Source organism: Brachypodium distachyon, chromosome 1 (genome assembly GCF_000005505.3).
Source record: "Brachypodium distachyon strain Bd21 chromosome 1, Brachypodium_distachyon_v3.0, whole genome shotgun sequence".
NCBI classification, from domain to species: domain Eukaryota; kingdom Viridiplantae; phylum Streptophyta; class Magnoliopsida; order Poales; family Poaceae; genus Brachypodium; species Brachypodium distachyon.
In genome coordinates, this window is record NC_016131.3 from 12,161,334 (window position 1) to 12,175,233 (window position 13,900).

The 13,900-nt window shown below is 45.6% G+C and overlaps 3 protein-coding genes across 3 annotated transcripts; 1 reads left to right on the plus strand and 2 right to left on the minus strand.

The window, feature by feature from the left end:
- The first annotated feature begins 1,855 nt into the window (after positions 1-1,855).
- LOC100841706 lies at positions 1,856-2,752 on the plus strand. Its single transcript, XM_003562271.4, has 3 exons — positions 1,856-2,139; positions 2,223-2,292; positions 2,404-2,752. The coding sequence occupies exons 1-3, from the start codon at positions 1,995-1,997 to the stop codon at positions 2,546-2,548; spliced, it is 360 nt and encodes a 119-aa protein (XP_003562319.1). The 5' UTR covers positions 1,856-1,994; the 3' UTR covers positions 2,549-2,752.
- Positions 2,753-2,974: 222 nt separating this feature from the next.
- Positions 2,975-6,057, minus strand: LOC100842010. Its single transcript, XM_003562272.4, has 3 exons — positions 5,882-6,057; positions 3,721-3,818; positions 2,975-3,590 (listed from the first exon to the last, which is right to left on the minus strand). The coding sequence occupies exons 1-3, from the start codon at positions 5,952-5,954 to the stop codon at positions 3,315-3,317; spliced, it is 447 nt and encodes a 148-aa protein (XP_003562320.1). The 5' UTR covers positions 5,955-6,057; the 3' UTR covers positions 2,975-3,314.
- A 5,552-nt stretch (positions 6,058-11,609) lies between these two features.
- On the minus strand, positions 11,610-13,614 carry LOC104582990 (ent-cassadiene C2-hydroxylase). Its single transcript, XM_010234627.3, has 2 exons — positions 12,608-13,614; positions 11,610-12,431 (listed from the first exon to the last, which is right to left on the minus strand). The coding sequence occupies exons 1-2, from the start codon at positions 13,529-13,531 to the stop codon at positions 11,820-11,822; spliced, it is 1,536 nt and encodes a 511-aa protein (XP_010232929.1). The 5' UTR covers positions 13,532-13,614; the 3' UTR covers positions 11,610-11,819.
- Positions 13,615-13,900: the final 286 nt, after the last annotated feature.

The window sequence follows — 13,900 nt, forward strand, 5'->3', positions numbered from 1 at the left end:
TCTGTGAAGAACAGGGGCAGATCGTGGATTGCCATCTTTTCTCACCTTTCTTCTTCTTCTTCTCTGTTGTTCTCGCTCTTTTTGTTGTTGGAGTCGCTCTTTTTGTTGTTGGAGAGACTAACGTGGCTGATAACGTGTTAGAATGAAATCTATGTCTCATTCCATTGAATGATGATCATATTTATACAAGGGAAGGGACACCAATACATGCATTGGTGTCCCAAGTTTTGGGCATTCGCGTCCCAATTTTGACACGAAACGGTTACAACACTAACTGCCTAATTAACTAATAATTAATTCTAATTGATCATAAATAATTATTCTCAACACAGATAAACCTAAAATTACAACAGAAATACCCTTTAAACCCAACTTTTTTTTTGACAAAACTTTAAAGCCAACTTCTCTAGTTGGTCATTAACATCTTGATATATCTTCAAATCTTTGGTGACGAAACCGAAACCGTAGAATACCAAACATGTATAAGAAGGATTAACAATTTAACATCGTAGATAATACACATGATTGGAAACTTGTGGTTGCTGATGCCGACAAATCAAGGACCTGCGGTGTAAAGCTGGCCAGACGAGTGGTGAATGACATTGCTAGGTATTCTGGATGGAGAAACACTCTTGGACTACACGGATGAAAATACTGCAACATGGACAACAGTAGACCAGATGTTTTTCTTGAATGTAATTAGGGACTAATGACAATGTTTAGTGATAACATTTTAGATTCTTTATTGAGATTGAGATATTTTATACCCTCCCAAGGGATACCTCCAAATAGTGTCGGTTACATTAAGATAGAGATGGGAAGGGGGTGCAGCAATCGTGGATACGTTTCCTTTTAAGGCATGGATTACAACATACTCGTTCCTATTCATAACAAATGTCTTATTAACATATGTTAATTAGCTATAACGGTTATGCTCATTTTGTTTCCACTGATGTCATGTAAGCTAGGAGTAAAATGCACTAGTAATTATAAACTTGTCGTCAGGTTCAATTTAGTCTTCGTGCTCTAAAATCGCACGTTTGGATCAATGAACTTGAAACCACGATATAATATGGTCCTATATGGGTGCGTATTTCGCCAACTTGCTAACATACTGACAATCGAGACCCATTTTCTAACGGTCAAGCTCGATGCGGATTTGTATGGGCTCGGTAAGGAATTAGGTATTTTGTGTTGGATGGGGGATGGGGGAGGTTGGCGCAAGATTATTGAAGCTTTTACAGCACCGGGGAGAAATTGTTAGTTTAGCGGATTGGAGAAGGATTTTCCAAAGATTGCAATGGTTGCGTTCGATCGGAAAGCAGACACATCTATTAATATATGTTGCCATGTCGGCAGAATACATATAGACACCACGTATAAGATTGTATGCACCACATTTTAACTTCATCGGCCCAAATATCCAGTCTAGAACGACGATTAAATTCAACGGAGATGACAAATTTGATTTCTAATGATCCACTTTACAAACACCATGGGTTGATGGAGTCTGATGTCAAAGCGACAGGCAGAGCCGCGGAGCCGTCACTACATCACGGTAGATTACCGAACGCATCCCAAAGTGCGTCAATTTGTCTTCAAAGTACGTCAAATTTATATTCGTGGCATTTTAAAAGTGTCGAATATAATCGTGTTGGCAAAAATATGTGACACCCATTTATTGGTAAAGTGCTGTTAAAAATCAAAATTAACTACATTTGAACAAAATACGACTAGATGGAGTCTGACGTGGCAGCTTACGGCTGGACCACGTGGCCACAACCTGTGAGCCTTTGCGGCAAATGGTGCGACGTAGATAATGAGTGAGCCAGGGGAAGTAGCACTCACCTTATCCAACTCCCCCCGTGTTTTAAGCTTGTGCAGTTGTGCGTGAACTCTTGGTCGCACGGAGAGGCAAACCAAACAGCCGCGCTATATGGTCCGCCGTGCATGAGGCAGGAGAGCTCTTTTCCTCCTCTACACCCTAAACACAGATGAACCCATCAGCCATGGCCACCAGGGTTGTTGCTCCTTCCTTCCTCGCCGTCGGGAGCGGTGCTTCTGTCGCTTTAGCCACCCTTCCTCTTCCGTCCAAGAAAGGCACCATTAGTAGGCGGTCCAGAATCTCCGCACAGCTCGGTACTCTGTGATTCCTCGGTTCTCTCAAGCTGTACCTTTTTATTGTTGTATGTAAGATTCAATTCGAGTCTGTACGCATGCAGGTGGTGGAGATGGGGAGACCAAGTCTGACGGCAAGAAGAAGTTCATCACCAAAGAACAGGAACCAGAGCAGTAATTAAGCATCCACTGATCAAGCTCTACCGCTCTAGTTTCTGAATTGTGTTGTTGGTTAATTGGTTCATCAGTGGCTTGGTTAATTTGGATGGATAAAAATGCGCGCAGGTACTGGCAGACCGCGGGGGAGAGGAAGGGGGAGAACCCCATGATGACGCCGCTGCCCTACATCATCATCTTCGGCATGTCCACACCCTTCGTCATCCTCGCCATCGCCTTCGCCAACGGCTGGATCAAGGCCCCCATCCGTTGATCCACGGCCTGCTTCTTCATCACTGCCTGCTATGAGATGAGAGCCACTATATGAGTTACTACTTCACTTGCTCCCCATCTGTTTTGTATGTAAATCCTCCGCTACTGCAAAGCTCTCTCTAGTAGTTAATCTGTTTCTTCAGCCAACATTTTTATATAGTAGAGTAACACATCTCGATCCGCCGTAAAACACGGCACCCCTGTATTTTGTTGAGAGAATTTCATATGTGCCACTTAAAATTTGCCCGGATGCCCAAATACCACTGAGAATTGGAAACAAGAATTTGGACATTTGGACATCCGGACAAACTTTGAGTGGCAAATATGGAATTCTCTCTGTTTTGTTAGGCTTACGTGCCCCCTCCACAGTTCAAGATCATCAATGGATTTGCGGAAAATGGTTGAACGCCACCCGTTCGAGTAAATAGAAACTTCAACCAGGTTAAACAAACACATATATCTAAGCACGATGTTATGGACGAGCTGAACGTATACATGTCAGGTACTTTGGCGTACACACATACAATACACGCGCCAATACATATATTCATTAGAAACCAGACACGGGAAAAGTGTTGAAAAGCATTTTAGTATAGCAAGATTGCTGTGATACTACAGGTAGGAAAATAGCAGAGCTGGGATCACCCCATGAGCCATTTCTCTCCATGCATTTGCTGACAAACAGGACCTATTATTCGGGAAATAACCCACATAGGTGTACAGTCTTGTCAAGCTTTTCAGCAAAGGAGACATCATTTGGCAGTCGCCTAGCGCGGTTTCCTATCGAATTCTGACTCACGGCAGTGCGGGTCAAGCCAGTCGCGGCGAGAACTCTTCGGCATGCCCGTGCCATCTGTTTTAGCCCCCATGAGCTCTCTCAGGCTTTCCACCTTGTTCTCCTGAGCATTGCCAGTGGGCTTCCTGTCTGCTTCCTTTAGCTTGTTTCTGAAGCGTTGCCTACGGCCAACTGTGTTCAGCTCATGCAGCTTTGCTTGAGATGGTGGTGCCCCATGAGGTCCAAAGTACATCTTCTCCTCTTTTGCCTGTTCACGTACGGATTTACATCGCAATGAAATAATAATCAACACCAGTGCCCAGTAATTGTTTAGTGTAAAATTTACTGACAGGTAAATCTCAGGTTGGAGATCAGGAAAAAAATAATCTAGAACTTGCCTGTGTAGGTTCACGCTCAATGGCTTTGGGGACACTAGGTGTAGCATCATCATCATCATCTTGATTAGTCAAATTAGGAATAACAAATCCATCTGCATCTGTAATTATATCAACATTGTAAGAAACCAAATTCACCTCATGTCTTGCAACAGATTTTGAAGAACAATTGACAAAAGTATATTTGATTTTAATGTGGACAGGTTTTACACTTCTACTGGTTTGTAGGTTTATGGAGGAGCCTAGTCCCAAAACTACAAATTTTAGAAGTTTGTGGTGGTACTACTCAGAACCCTAACAATGCATTTTGATTCACTGGATAATAATGGGATGGTATGAAGCATTTTGAATGATGTGATGCTTTCTGAGCTCTTCTTTTGCACTCAGCTCTACAAGATAAACATGTGCATTAATGCACTTCTGCAAAACTCTGCTTGGTGCTCAACTAATGAATTAAAAATACCATTACTAAATACTCCCTCCGTCTGGGTATCTAAGGCCGATCTACCCGAAAACAAAATTCGGATATCTAAGGCATTCTCACCGGGACCTGATCCCATCAATTTCGCTTCGGAGCCCAAGCTCATTCCCATCGATTACCGCTGCAATAACTGCTCACTAATCGCTGGTCCATCCCGAAACGTGCTCCTCTATTACTTTTCTCCCTCCTTGTAACAAATCATAACGAAGCCTTTCCTAAAACAACTCTAGGCAGTTAGGGGGAGTTTATTACGGGAGGAAAAAAAAGGGCATCGGGGTCACAACTAATTAAGGAGATTTTTTCTCTCCTGGTCGCTCTCCCCGCGCGTCTTGATTATAGCAATTTGCAAAATCAGCCCTAGATACCGGGACGGAGGGAGTAGTACATGTTCAAGCTTCATGATACAAACACTGCTAGTAATAGGTCACTAGCATAACAGCCTGGTGGAAGGGGTTTAGTGATGCTCTTGACGATTATCAACACCTTAAGGTCTGATAAACATTCCTATCACCAGCTTAAGGAAGAAAAATATTCCTAAGTAAGTTTGACAGAGAAACAGAACCTGGTTTACATTTCTCTCTGACTAAATGCTCGACCCTTAGGGGAAGAAACCCAAAAGGCTTTTTTTGTAGGTCGAGGAAAGGCTACCTGAATGCCGGCTCGACCACACGCGTGGGGAACAAACTCAGCGAGGGGCCTTTATTTGTGAGCCCTGGTTGGCAGTCCCAACACAAGGGGGTCTACCACCGTGGTATCAGCCCCAACACAAGGAGGTCTTACCACCGTGGTATCAGCCCCAACACAAGGTAGCCCCAACACAAGGGGCACCCTGATTAAATGCTGATTAGATAGCTCTATGATGTGCAAGAAGTTATGATCATAACTAGATTAGATTTAGAGCTTTAACTTTCTATTCAATGACGATTTTCTGAAATGAGGCTCATATTTAGGCATGCTTGGGAATGAAACAAGAATCAGACCGTTCAGTTATCATCACCAATTTTATCAGAAGAAAGAATTCTCAAACTGAATCATGAAGTACTCATTCACAGAAGGCACCAAAATATCAAGACCCGAGGGAGTAGTAAACTTTATGGTTTTGAGTGGAAACTTATGTGCAACAAAAGGAGGCATACAGTATGTTCAACCTATTACATGTCAAAACATGGATGCCCTTCACCAGTTGATTTCTTAAAACTGGCAGATCTTACAGTTTATACTAAGTACGAAATAAGAAAAAATTCACCAAAAGCAATAGGATTTTCCACCCAAAATTTCTCAATATTGCTCCATCACACAACTAGTTTCAGTCAGTTTGTGGATATCTCACATAAAGATAAGCGTAGAACACTTCAACAAACCATGTCCGTTCTGTAAAAAGAAAACCTAGCATGATTATTTCCCAGGTGATCCATACTTGTCTTGAATCGCTACCGTTGTTATTCCTCAAAAATGAAAAGGAGCATGTTTGATATATATGAGATATGTCCCAAGCAATTTCTGAATAATAGCAATTAGCAAGCTCTGTCCACATGGATCAGCATGGCTAGAAGAAAGAACAAATCATTCACCACCTCAATCGAACATCTCTTTTACACAATCACGGCAAGAGAACAAGAGCATCGGAAGGAGGGCTTTGAGCTAGCTAAACGAGGGCGCAGAAGTGGATGGGTCGTTATTTACCCCACTCATCATCGGAAGGAGCAGCGTCCGGCGGCGGGGGTACTTGTGCCGGCGAGGTGGGAGAGGCCGCCATGGAGAGCGGCGCGGCGAGGAGGAGCCCCTCCCCGAACGCGATCTCTCTCGCTTTGGATTTGGATTTGGATTCTGATTCCACTGCGCCTTCTCGACCGTCTCAACCCTTTTCATTCCCTTGGAATTCCCATTGACGATTGATTGAAATCCAGGCCCAGAAGAAGTCTATGTCGACTGGGCTACTCAAAAACCATGGGCCGCACGGGCTCCAGGAGGGTCCAGGAGCAGGAAAGACATACAACCGTTTAAAAAAACCAATACGGTCAAAAAAAATCAAATACGGTTACACGTTGTTTAAAGTTCTAAAAAGAAAAGGTTATACACGTTTAAAAAAACACAAATATACTTACAAGAAGCAACCTTAAACTCAATAAAACTATTAACAATGAAAAATCTGGCTTCACGTTGTAATTGTTAATCGTAGTTACAGTAGTTACTTTGCAATTTTTTGGATTAATGCTCCGAAGCATTAGTACTCCACCTGTAATAGATGTGATTGAATAAAGTTGCTTCTAAAAACAAGAGCACACCATGACACGACGAGTATGGAATGCTTGAGGATGGTCGCAAGTTCTCAACAATGAGGGACTATACAGTGTGCCAAAGCCAAATGCTTCAACAAAGCAGTATTTGCATGATGCCATATTGCTATTTTTACTCCAATGTGACCGGTGGCAAATATCTGTTCTGATGGGAGCCATCATGCTAGTAAAAAATTATATTGTCCTATCTTTTTCCTCTCTCCAGTCAACTGCCGCAGTGACAGAACGTCCATCTTCTCCCCTCGATACAGCAGCTTTGTAGAACTTCTCTTCCAAATCTCTTTTCAAATCGACTCCAAGCATTCAAAATCTCCTCCTGCATGTCATAAAAATGGAACCATCATTTGACGAGCTCCGCGACCATCCAAGTTTCATCAGCATGCGTCTAGTCTCGAGGTAGATCGGGGGCTCAAAGGATTGGAGAAACAGAAGTGGACATGGGCAAGATGAGCGCCTCCTCCCGCACAGCGCCTCCCGTCCAGCGCGTCTGCCCAGCGCCTCCTCCTGCGCCCAGCGCCCCGTCGAGCGGCGCCTCCGCACACCTCTGCCCAGCGCCTTGCGTCTTCGGGCAGCGATTCCGTGGCCATGGCGCGAGGTGGTGTAGTCTCGGTCGATTTGTTTATTCTCCAACGAAATTTAGCACCGGAGCAGCTAGTTGCTCCGGTTCCAAACTTTCTGAATTTGGCACCAGCTTCATAGTGGAGAGATGCGGTGCCAAAAGTCAAATTTGCAATTCGGCACCTCTATTTGGCACACACTGTGGATGCCCTGATATGCCCAACTCCCAGGTATGATCGACGCGCATATTATGTTGCCTTGAGGCATCTTCAAGTCTGATCTTTGAAAACCAATATGAACGGACTTGTGATGATGAGTACAAATTGGGGAATTGCTGTGGGCGTAACACGCAACTATCAGAATGAGATGGGTGTCTTTTACTAGATGGTATCCACCTTTGAGGGCATTCGCAAATGTAGTTTGAACTTGTATGTGCTATTGCCAATATATGCCAATATAAAGTGTCAATGTCATTTCGTTTTTATAGTTGTCTCTCTCTTGTGAACATAATATCAACATATTCCAAGATTTTTGAGCATGTGTAATGAGGGATCCGTCAGCACATACCCTCTCGTGTCCGTCAGCACTCAGCACATACCCTCTCCACGACTTTGGATCTTGTAGGTGCCACCACTTTAGATCTTCCTTCTACACAGATAATGTCTCTTCTTCGCCTTGCAACGCGAGCGATGGCAGAGATCAAAAAGTTGTTCGGTTTAAATGCTGGCCTGCTGGGCTTGTTTCTCGCCAAACGGTCATAGAGTAACCTTGATCCTCACTTGACATGAGGATTTTGACCTTATCGAGGCTGTGAGGATGTGACTTGGTCCGGGCGCTTCAAGATTTGCCAAATAGAAAATTGTAAGCATAAAAGTTAAAAAAAATGATGCATAAGAAAACTAGACGAATATAAAATATAAAAACAAACAATCTCTTAAAATAAAAAGGAGAAAAAAAGAAACTCATAAGACTTGTAAAAAATTCTTCGAATCAACAGGCCATTCCACCTTTGAGTCCGGTCCATTTTCTTTTTCACAGAATATTTTTTTTGAAAATGGAAGTTTTTATTGATAAAAAAATGAATCTGAGACTTCAAAAGGGGACAAACAGGTATAGAGCTATAGCATTGAAAAAGGGAGTAGCAGGGAAGTCCGAATTTCTTTTTGTGGTAGGTACGTAACGGCTAAAAAATGAAACAGAGAGAATTAGAAGAAAACGGTTTTGCTTTTTCTTAGACGACTGTGAAATAACTACTCCATCCGTTCTATAATTTTTGTCGAAATATTACATGTATGTAGACGCTTTTTATAAATAGATACATCTATTTTTGGACAAATTTGAGACAAGAATTATGAAACGGAGGAAGTATTTCTTAGTCGATGGTAACAATTTTTTGGTTCAATCATTGAGACTCGTGTAAGATTAATGTAAGTCCTGATGGATAAGAAAATCTTCATTGGATGGCTACGGTTGTCGACTGAGAAATAACTCTTTCTTATACGACCGAAAAATAGACACTCTGGTTAGAAAAAGTAAAGAAAAGCTAATCATCGTCAAGAAAAACTAAGCATCGTGAAGAAACCAATCAAACAACAAAGAGTAACCGTTATTCAAAACAGGACAAGTCAAATAACACTTTCACGTATAGTTTGCACCCACCATCCAAATCACTCCCTCTCATACAGAAAAAAACAACGCAGATCGGCACATTTGTTCTCTTCCCAGTTTATTTGCCCGGCCCGCGACGGCCACGGCCAGCGCAGCCGGCTGTCTTGATTCCATCCGCGTGGCATCCTGTTATCCGCGCGTTATGGCTGCTTTGCGGGGTCTCAGCAAAAGTTTATAATTCTACAGCGCCATGCCCGCCATCTATACTTTTCTTCTGGTGCAGGCGTGCAGCCGGCCGGCTGCATGCGCTACAGGAGAAGCTTAATTTGCCGGGTGACAACTCAGCAATGATAGGGAAATACACTCGCTTATGCATGTGTACTCTTCCGTCTACTCTACGGAAGGATGCGAAAAGCAACTACTCCAGGAAACCGGCGAGATGGCGCCTGATGGATCGCTGTCCGGATCATGTGAAGTACGACACCGAAATATACTCAGCTGCATGCCGAAACTTGTTGCTGATCGGGTCGTTCCACGTGACTGAGATTCTTGAACCATGTGCACGGCCACCAAGTTTTGAGAAACCGCCGCAACGGAACAAGACATTTACGAATAATATGCTGCCGTATGTTTACAATAGCTCCATACGGAGAATCGTACTCGTATAGGAAGTTTCAAGATGTTTTTTTTTCTCACCCACTCAGAGAAAATTATTTCGGGTCTACTGCACATAAAAACATGGAATTGAAATGGTCGTTTAAATAGGTTTTTTTTTCTCACCCACTCAGAGAAAATTATTTTTCGTCTAGTGCACATATAAACATGGAATCGAAATGGTCGTTTAAGTACCCTAGTTAAATAACATTATGCGAACAAAATCATTGCTCCTCCTGTTCTAAAAAAAACTCATCTAAAGTTCCACCTCCGCCTGTAGATCGCGGGTCTTTTGTTTCACTGGCTCTGCGAGTGTGGGGGTGAGCCGGTGTGTGTGTTGAAGAAGACGACGACGTACAAATTAGAATTGTAATTTCCCCCTCCCAAAAACTTTGACTGCTCTTCGTTTGTCAAAGTCAAGATGGTCTTTCGGACCCTCATTCCCCTCGAGTCCGTTCATCAGTGTAGTATCGATGGAGTGCCGTCGTAGATTCGTGCCGTCCCCTCTCGGGGCGGCGAGGTTACGGTTTCTTGTCTTCTGTGCACGCCGGCGAGATCAGGTGTCAGGTTCTTCAGATCAGGGTTCGACAACGACAACTGCGGCTCTGGATGCTGGTCCTTAGAGGCACATGCGCGAGCACTTCCCGACTGTCATCGACAAGATCAAGCCGACTCCTGCAAGGGAGCGGTTGTCATCGGCTAGCTCGTTCTGGCGGCGGTAGTGGTTGTTCAGTGGTCGAGAGACCTCGATTTACTTTTTATTATGTTTGGCGTACTTTGCACTTCTGGTGAACCTTTATATAAATCTATGTCCTTAAAAAACACTAAGAAATTTTTAACCTTTCACCAAGTATGATGCAGGTATATATATTGATTTCTTCTACGACAGATATGTTATATCATAATTGATTTCTTGTACGGCAGTTATCTTATATCATAATTGATTTCTTGTATGGCAGTTATCATTTCTTGACTAGTAATGGATAGATAGTCACCTCAAAAGGAACAAATAAATGAAAGAAAAGAAAACGAGGATCAGGACATATATTGTGGAAAAGAAATCCTATGGGACATAGCCTCACAGAGGCCTCCATAAATTGATGAAATCAATGTGAAATTCTTATGAAATTGAATTAAAATACTAAAAATTGGAAGTTTTTTAGATTTATTAATGGTTTGTTTGCTTTCACGAAAAACACAAATTGAAAATATTACTGACAACCAGAAAGAAATATAAGTGGAATTTAAAATGTTCAAAATTCACTAAAGTTTTACTCCTGTTTTACAAAATTTCAGGAGAAGCCCTGTGAGTTGCTTCCTGTAGAACTTTTTCCAATATTTTGAAACTGATGAACATGGCATCCGGTATTCTGGTTCTTGAGTTTATTTGGTTGTTTGTAGTCTTGGTATTTTGGAGCAACTAGGGGCGTTTGGAAGGTGTAGATTATATATTGAGGCTTGTTTCCCTCGGTAGTTGGTCTGTCCGGAGCGGGCAGACGGCCAAGATATTTAAGTTTTCTCTCTTGTTTGCGTTCAAGTAGTCATCCCTTCATCGATGCATGACACTTAGCTTTTTAAAGACGAGAATGCAAAATGGCTTGGTGGAACTAGATAAAAATACAGAAAACAGAATAATCTACCATTCTCTGATGGATTGTATTTTTAGACAATCGAAAATAACATCTCATCATGTTTCTACATCTGAAGATTCACACAACCCAAATGTTACGGTATTTCCAAATTCATGATTTGTTTTTTGTAAAGCAGTCGATACCGTTACATGTCAAGGATAACAAAGTCTATTGCTAAACTACCATCTATCTCGGGACATAAAACCTGATAACTTTCTCCGATATGTTGTTGCCCACAGTCATATGCATAGTTTGTTTCCTGTTAAATTTTTCCTGGCGGTGTGAGAGTTTATTATCCGTACTTAGTACCGAAGCACGATCTTTGCTGAAAACAAAATCTCAGGGACAGTTGCAAAAGACTGTCATAGACAAATACTGTATAACAAAATCTCCCTCGCACCATACGTATGGTGCGGTAGCTAGCTCTCTGATGGAAGAAAACGACGCCGATCACACCTGTCTTGTGTGGCCCAGCCAGCAACGCCATCCCGTACTGATTCGCCAGAGTGCACAAGCTTTTCACTTCACGTATGCTTCACTGTGGATGCGCGAAAGGAGACAGGGATCGGTGGTGCCTCATGGACCACTCCGTTACATGTCTGCACATCCGAACAGCCAAAACAGCTTATCAGAGTCAGATCGATCATAGGCACAGACAGGAACAGGCTAGGCGTTACCATCTTATCACAAAACAGAGGCGATCTGATAATACATTTCGTTAATTTTGACAGGACAATATGAAGTAGAAACATTCCAAGATAACTTATGTTTTCACCCTGTTATGCAGAGAACAGTGTGCATTTCTTGACAATTACAGCGTCTATATATAGGCGTTGCGCGCAGGTCCGTCGCGCGCGGCTCGAATGCACGATGCTAATTCGCGAACGGAACACGTTCCGTGGCGCGGAGCACGAGCTTGGACTTCCTCCGGATGGTGATGCCGAAGGCCTCGGACATGTCGAGCGTCCCGCCGTCGGGGAGCTCCCAGTCGAAGTGGTAGAGAAGGCTGGCGAGCAAGAGCTCCATGTTAGCCAGGCCCAGCGTCATGCCGGGGCAGATCCTCCTACCGGCGCCGAAGGGGATGAACTCGAAGTCCCCGCCCTTAAAGTCCACCTTGCTCTCCTCGAACCTCTCCGGCACGAACTCCTCGGCTTTCTCCCAGTAGGCGGCGTCCCTGCACATGGCCCAGGTGTTGACGAGCACCTTGGTGCCCTCGGGGATCTCGCGGCCCATCACCTCGCACCGCTCCCGGCACTGCCTGGGCAGCAGGAACGGCACCGGCGCGTGCAGCCGCAGCGTCTCCCTGATCACCAGGCTCAGGTAGCTCAGCCTGCCCACGTCGCCCTCGCTCAGCTTCCCCTGCCCTTTGCAGGCATCCCGGACCTCCGCCTGCGCCTTGCGGAGCACCCGCGGGTTCCTGATCAGCTCCGACATGGCCCATTCCAGCGTCGTTGACGAGGTCTCGCTCCCCGCCGCAAAGATTTCCTGCAACAGTTGTTACTTGTTGTTGTTAGTAGTTGGGAACGTGGGATATTAAGCGCAAGCTAGCGGAGATATTTTTGGTAAGAGCTGAATGCGACGTGCTTGGAGCCTTGGACTTGGATAACACAATTCCAATGATTGATTTGATATGATCTGACGGCGTGTGGAGTTTAGTTTACCATGACGACGGTGGTGATGACCTCGGTGGTGAGGAGGCACTGGTCGCCGCCGTCCCTCTGCAGCCTGAGCAGCACGCCCAGCAGATCGTCCTCCTCGCCCTCAATAACGCCGTCTTGATCTGCGGCCGTGCGTTCGCGGATGATGTCCTGGAGGATGCCGCGGACGACGCCGTTGCAGCGCTCGGCCTCGTGTAGCGCGCCGCTGAGCCAGCGCGCGACCCTCGAGGCCGGGTACAGGTCGGCCAGGTTGAACCCCGCGGCCAGCTTCACGGACTTGTCGAGCTCCTTTAGAAATTCGTCGCGCCGCGGGCACCGGCTCCCCACGGCGGACCGCACCACGGTGTCGTTGGTCGCCCGGGAGATCCGCTCGCCGATCCCCAACACCGCGGAGCCTTGGCCCGAGGCGCTGCACTCGGCGGCGAGGGAGCGGATTAAGCCCGCGGCCTCGTCCTCGCGGATGCCGCGGAAGGAGCCGACGCGGCGCGCGCTGAGGAGCTCGAGCACGCACACCTTGCGGAGCTGCCGCCACAGGTCGCCGTAGGGGGAGAAGAGGATGTCATTCCCGCCGCGGCTGAACACGGCCAGCGTCGGCGACACGTGGCGGCTCGCGAAGGACGTGTCGTGCGTCTTCAGGACCTCCCTGGCGGCCTCCGGGGAGGACACCACCAGCGTCGGCACGGCGCCGAACCGGAGCAGCATCAGCGGGCCGTGGGCGCGGGAGAGCTCGCGCAGGGCGCGGTGTGGCAGGTCGCCGTAGCGGGAGAGCAGGACGTGGTGGAGGCTGCCCACCAGCGGCAGCTTCCATGGCCCCGGAGGCAGACGCTTTACTGGGCGCGGTGAAGACGACGACGTGGAGATCTTTACGACGAGCTTCACGAGCAAGAAGACGACCAGGCTGAGCAACGGCAGTGTTGCAGCCTCCATTTCTATTTTTGCGACGGTACTAGTACTGGGTGTCTGTCTGGTAAAGGCAATTGTATTGAACTGAGTGAAGCATATGTGGTCTCGACTGTACTGTATGGATTATATAGGTGTCCGGCTGGATGGAGCCATTGGAGCGAGATCGATCGCGACATCTTGATCTGGTCCTCGCCATCTCTATCTTCGCGGCATCTTAAGCCGGCCAGTTACCGTACTACAGTAATATTCTGAGTATAAAGAATGCAAAAAAGACCGCTGTCACCGTGTCACGAGGACATGTGCCTACATGCGTGGGTAGACTTGCTGCCCATGGTCACTACATGTGCATTGACAATCTCGGCGCACTGAAATTTCTTCAAAACACAGACTCCC

Bases quoted from the DNA above. Each gene is read 5' to 3' on its own strand.
- LOC100842010 (XM_003562272.4), bottom strand. From the start codon at position 5,954: ATGGCGGCCTCTCCCACCTCGCCGGCACAAGTACCCCCGCCGCCGGAC. The intron at 3,819-5,881 runs GTAAATAACGAC...ATATAATTACAG, and splicing joins TCCTTCCGATGATGAGTGGG to ATGCAGATGGATTTGTTATT. The intron at 3,591-3,720 runs GCAAGTTCTAGA...GTACGTGAACAG, and splicing joins TTGAGCGTGAACCTACACAG to GCAAAAGAGGAGAAGATGTA.
- LOC100841706 (XM_003562271.4), top strand. From the start codon at position 1,995: ATGAACCCATCAGCCATGGCCACCAGGGTTGTTGCTCCTTCCTTCCTC. The intron at 2,140-2,222 runs GTACTCTGTGAT...GTACGCATGCAG, and splicing joins CAGAATCTCCGCACAGCTCG to GTGGTGGAGATGGGGAGACC. The intron at 2,293-2,403 runs GTAATTAAGCAT...AAATGCGCGCAG, and splicing joins AAAGAACAGGAACCAGAGCA to GTACTGGCAGACCGCGGGGG.
- LOC104582990 (XM_010234627.3), bottom strand. From the start codon at position 13,531: ATGGAGGCTGCAACACTGCCGTTGCTCAGCCTGGTCGTCTTCTTGCTC. The intron at 12,432-12,607 runs GTAAACTAAACT...CAACTGTTGCAG, and splicing joins TCATCACCACCGTCGTCATG to GAAATCTTTGCGGCGGGGAG.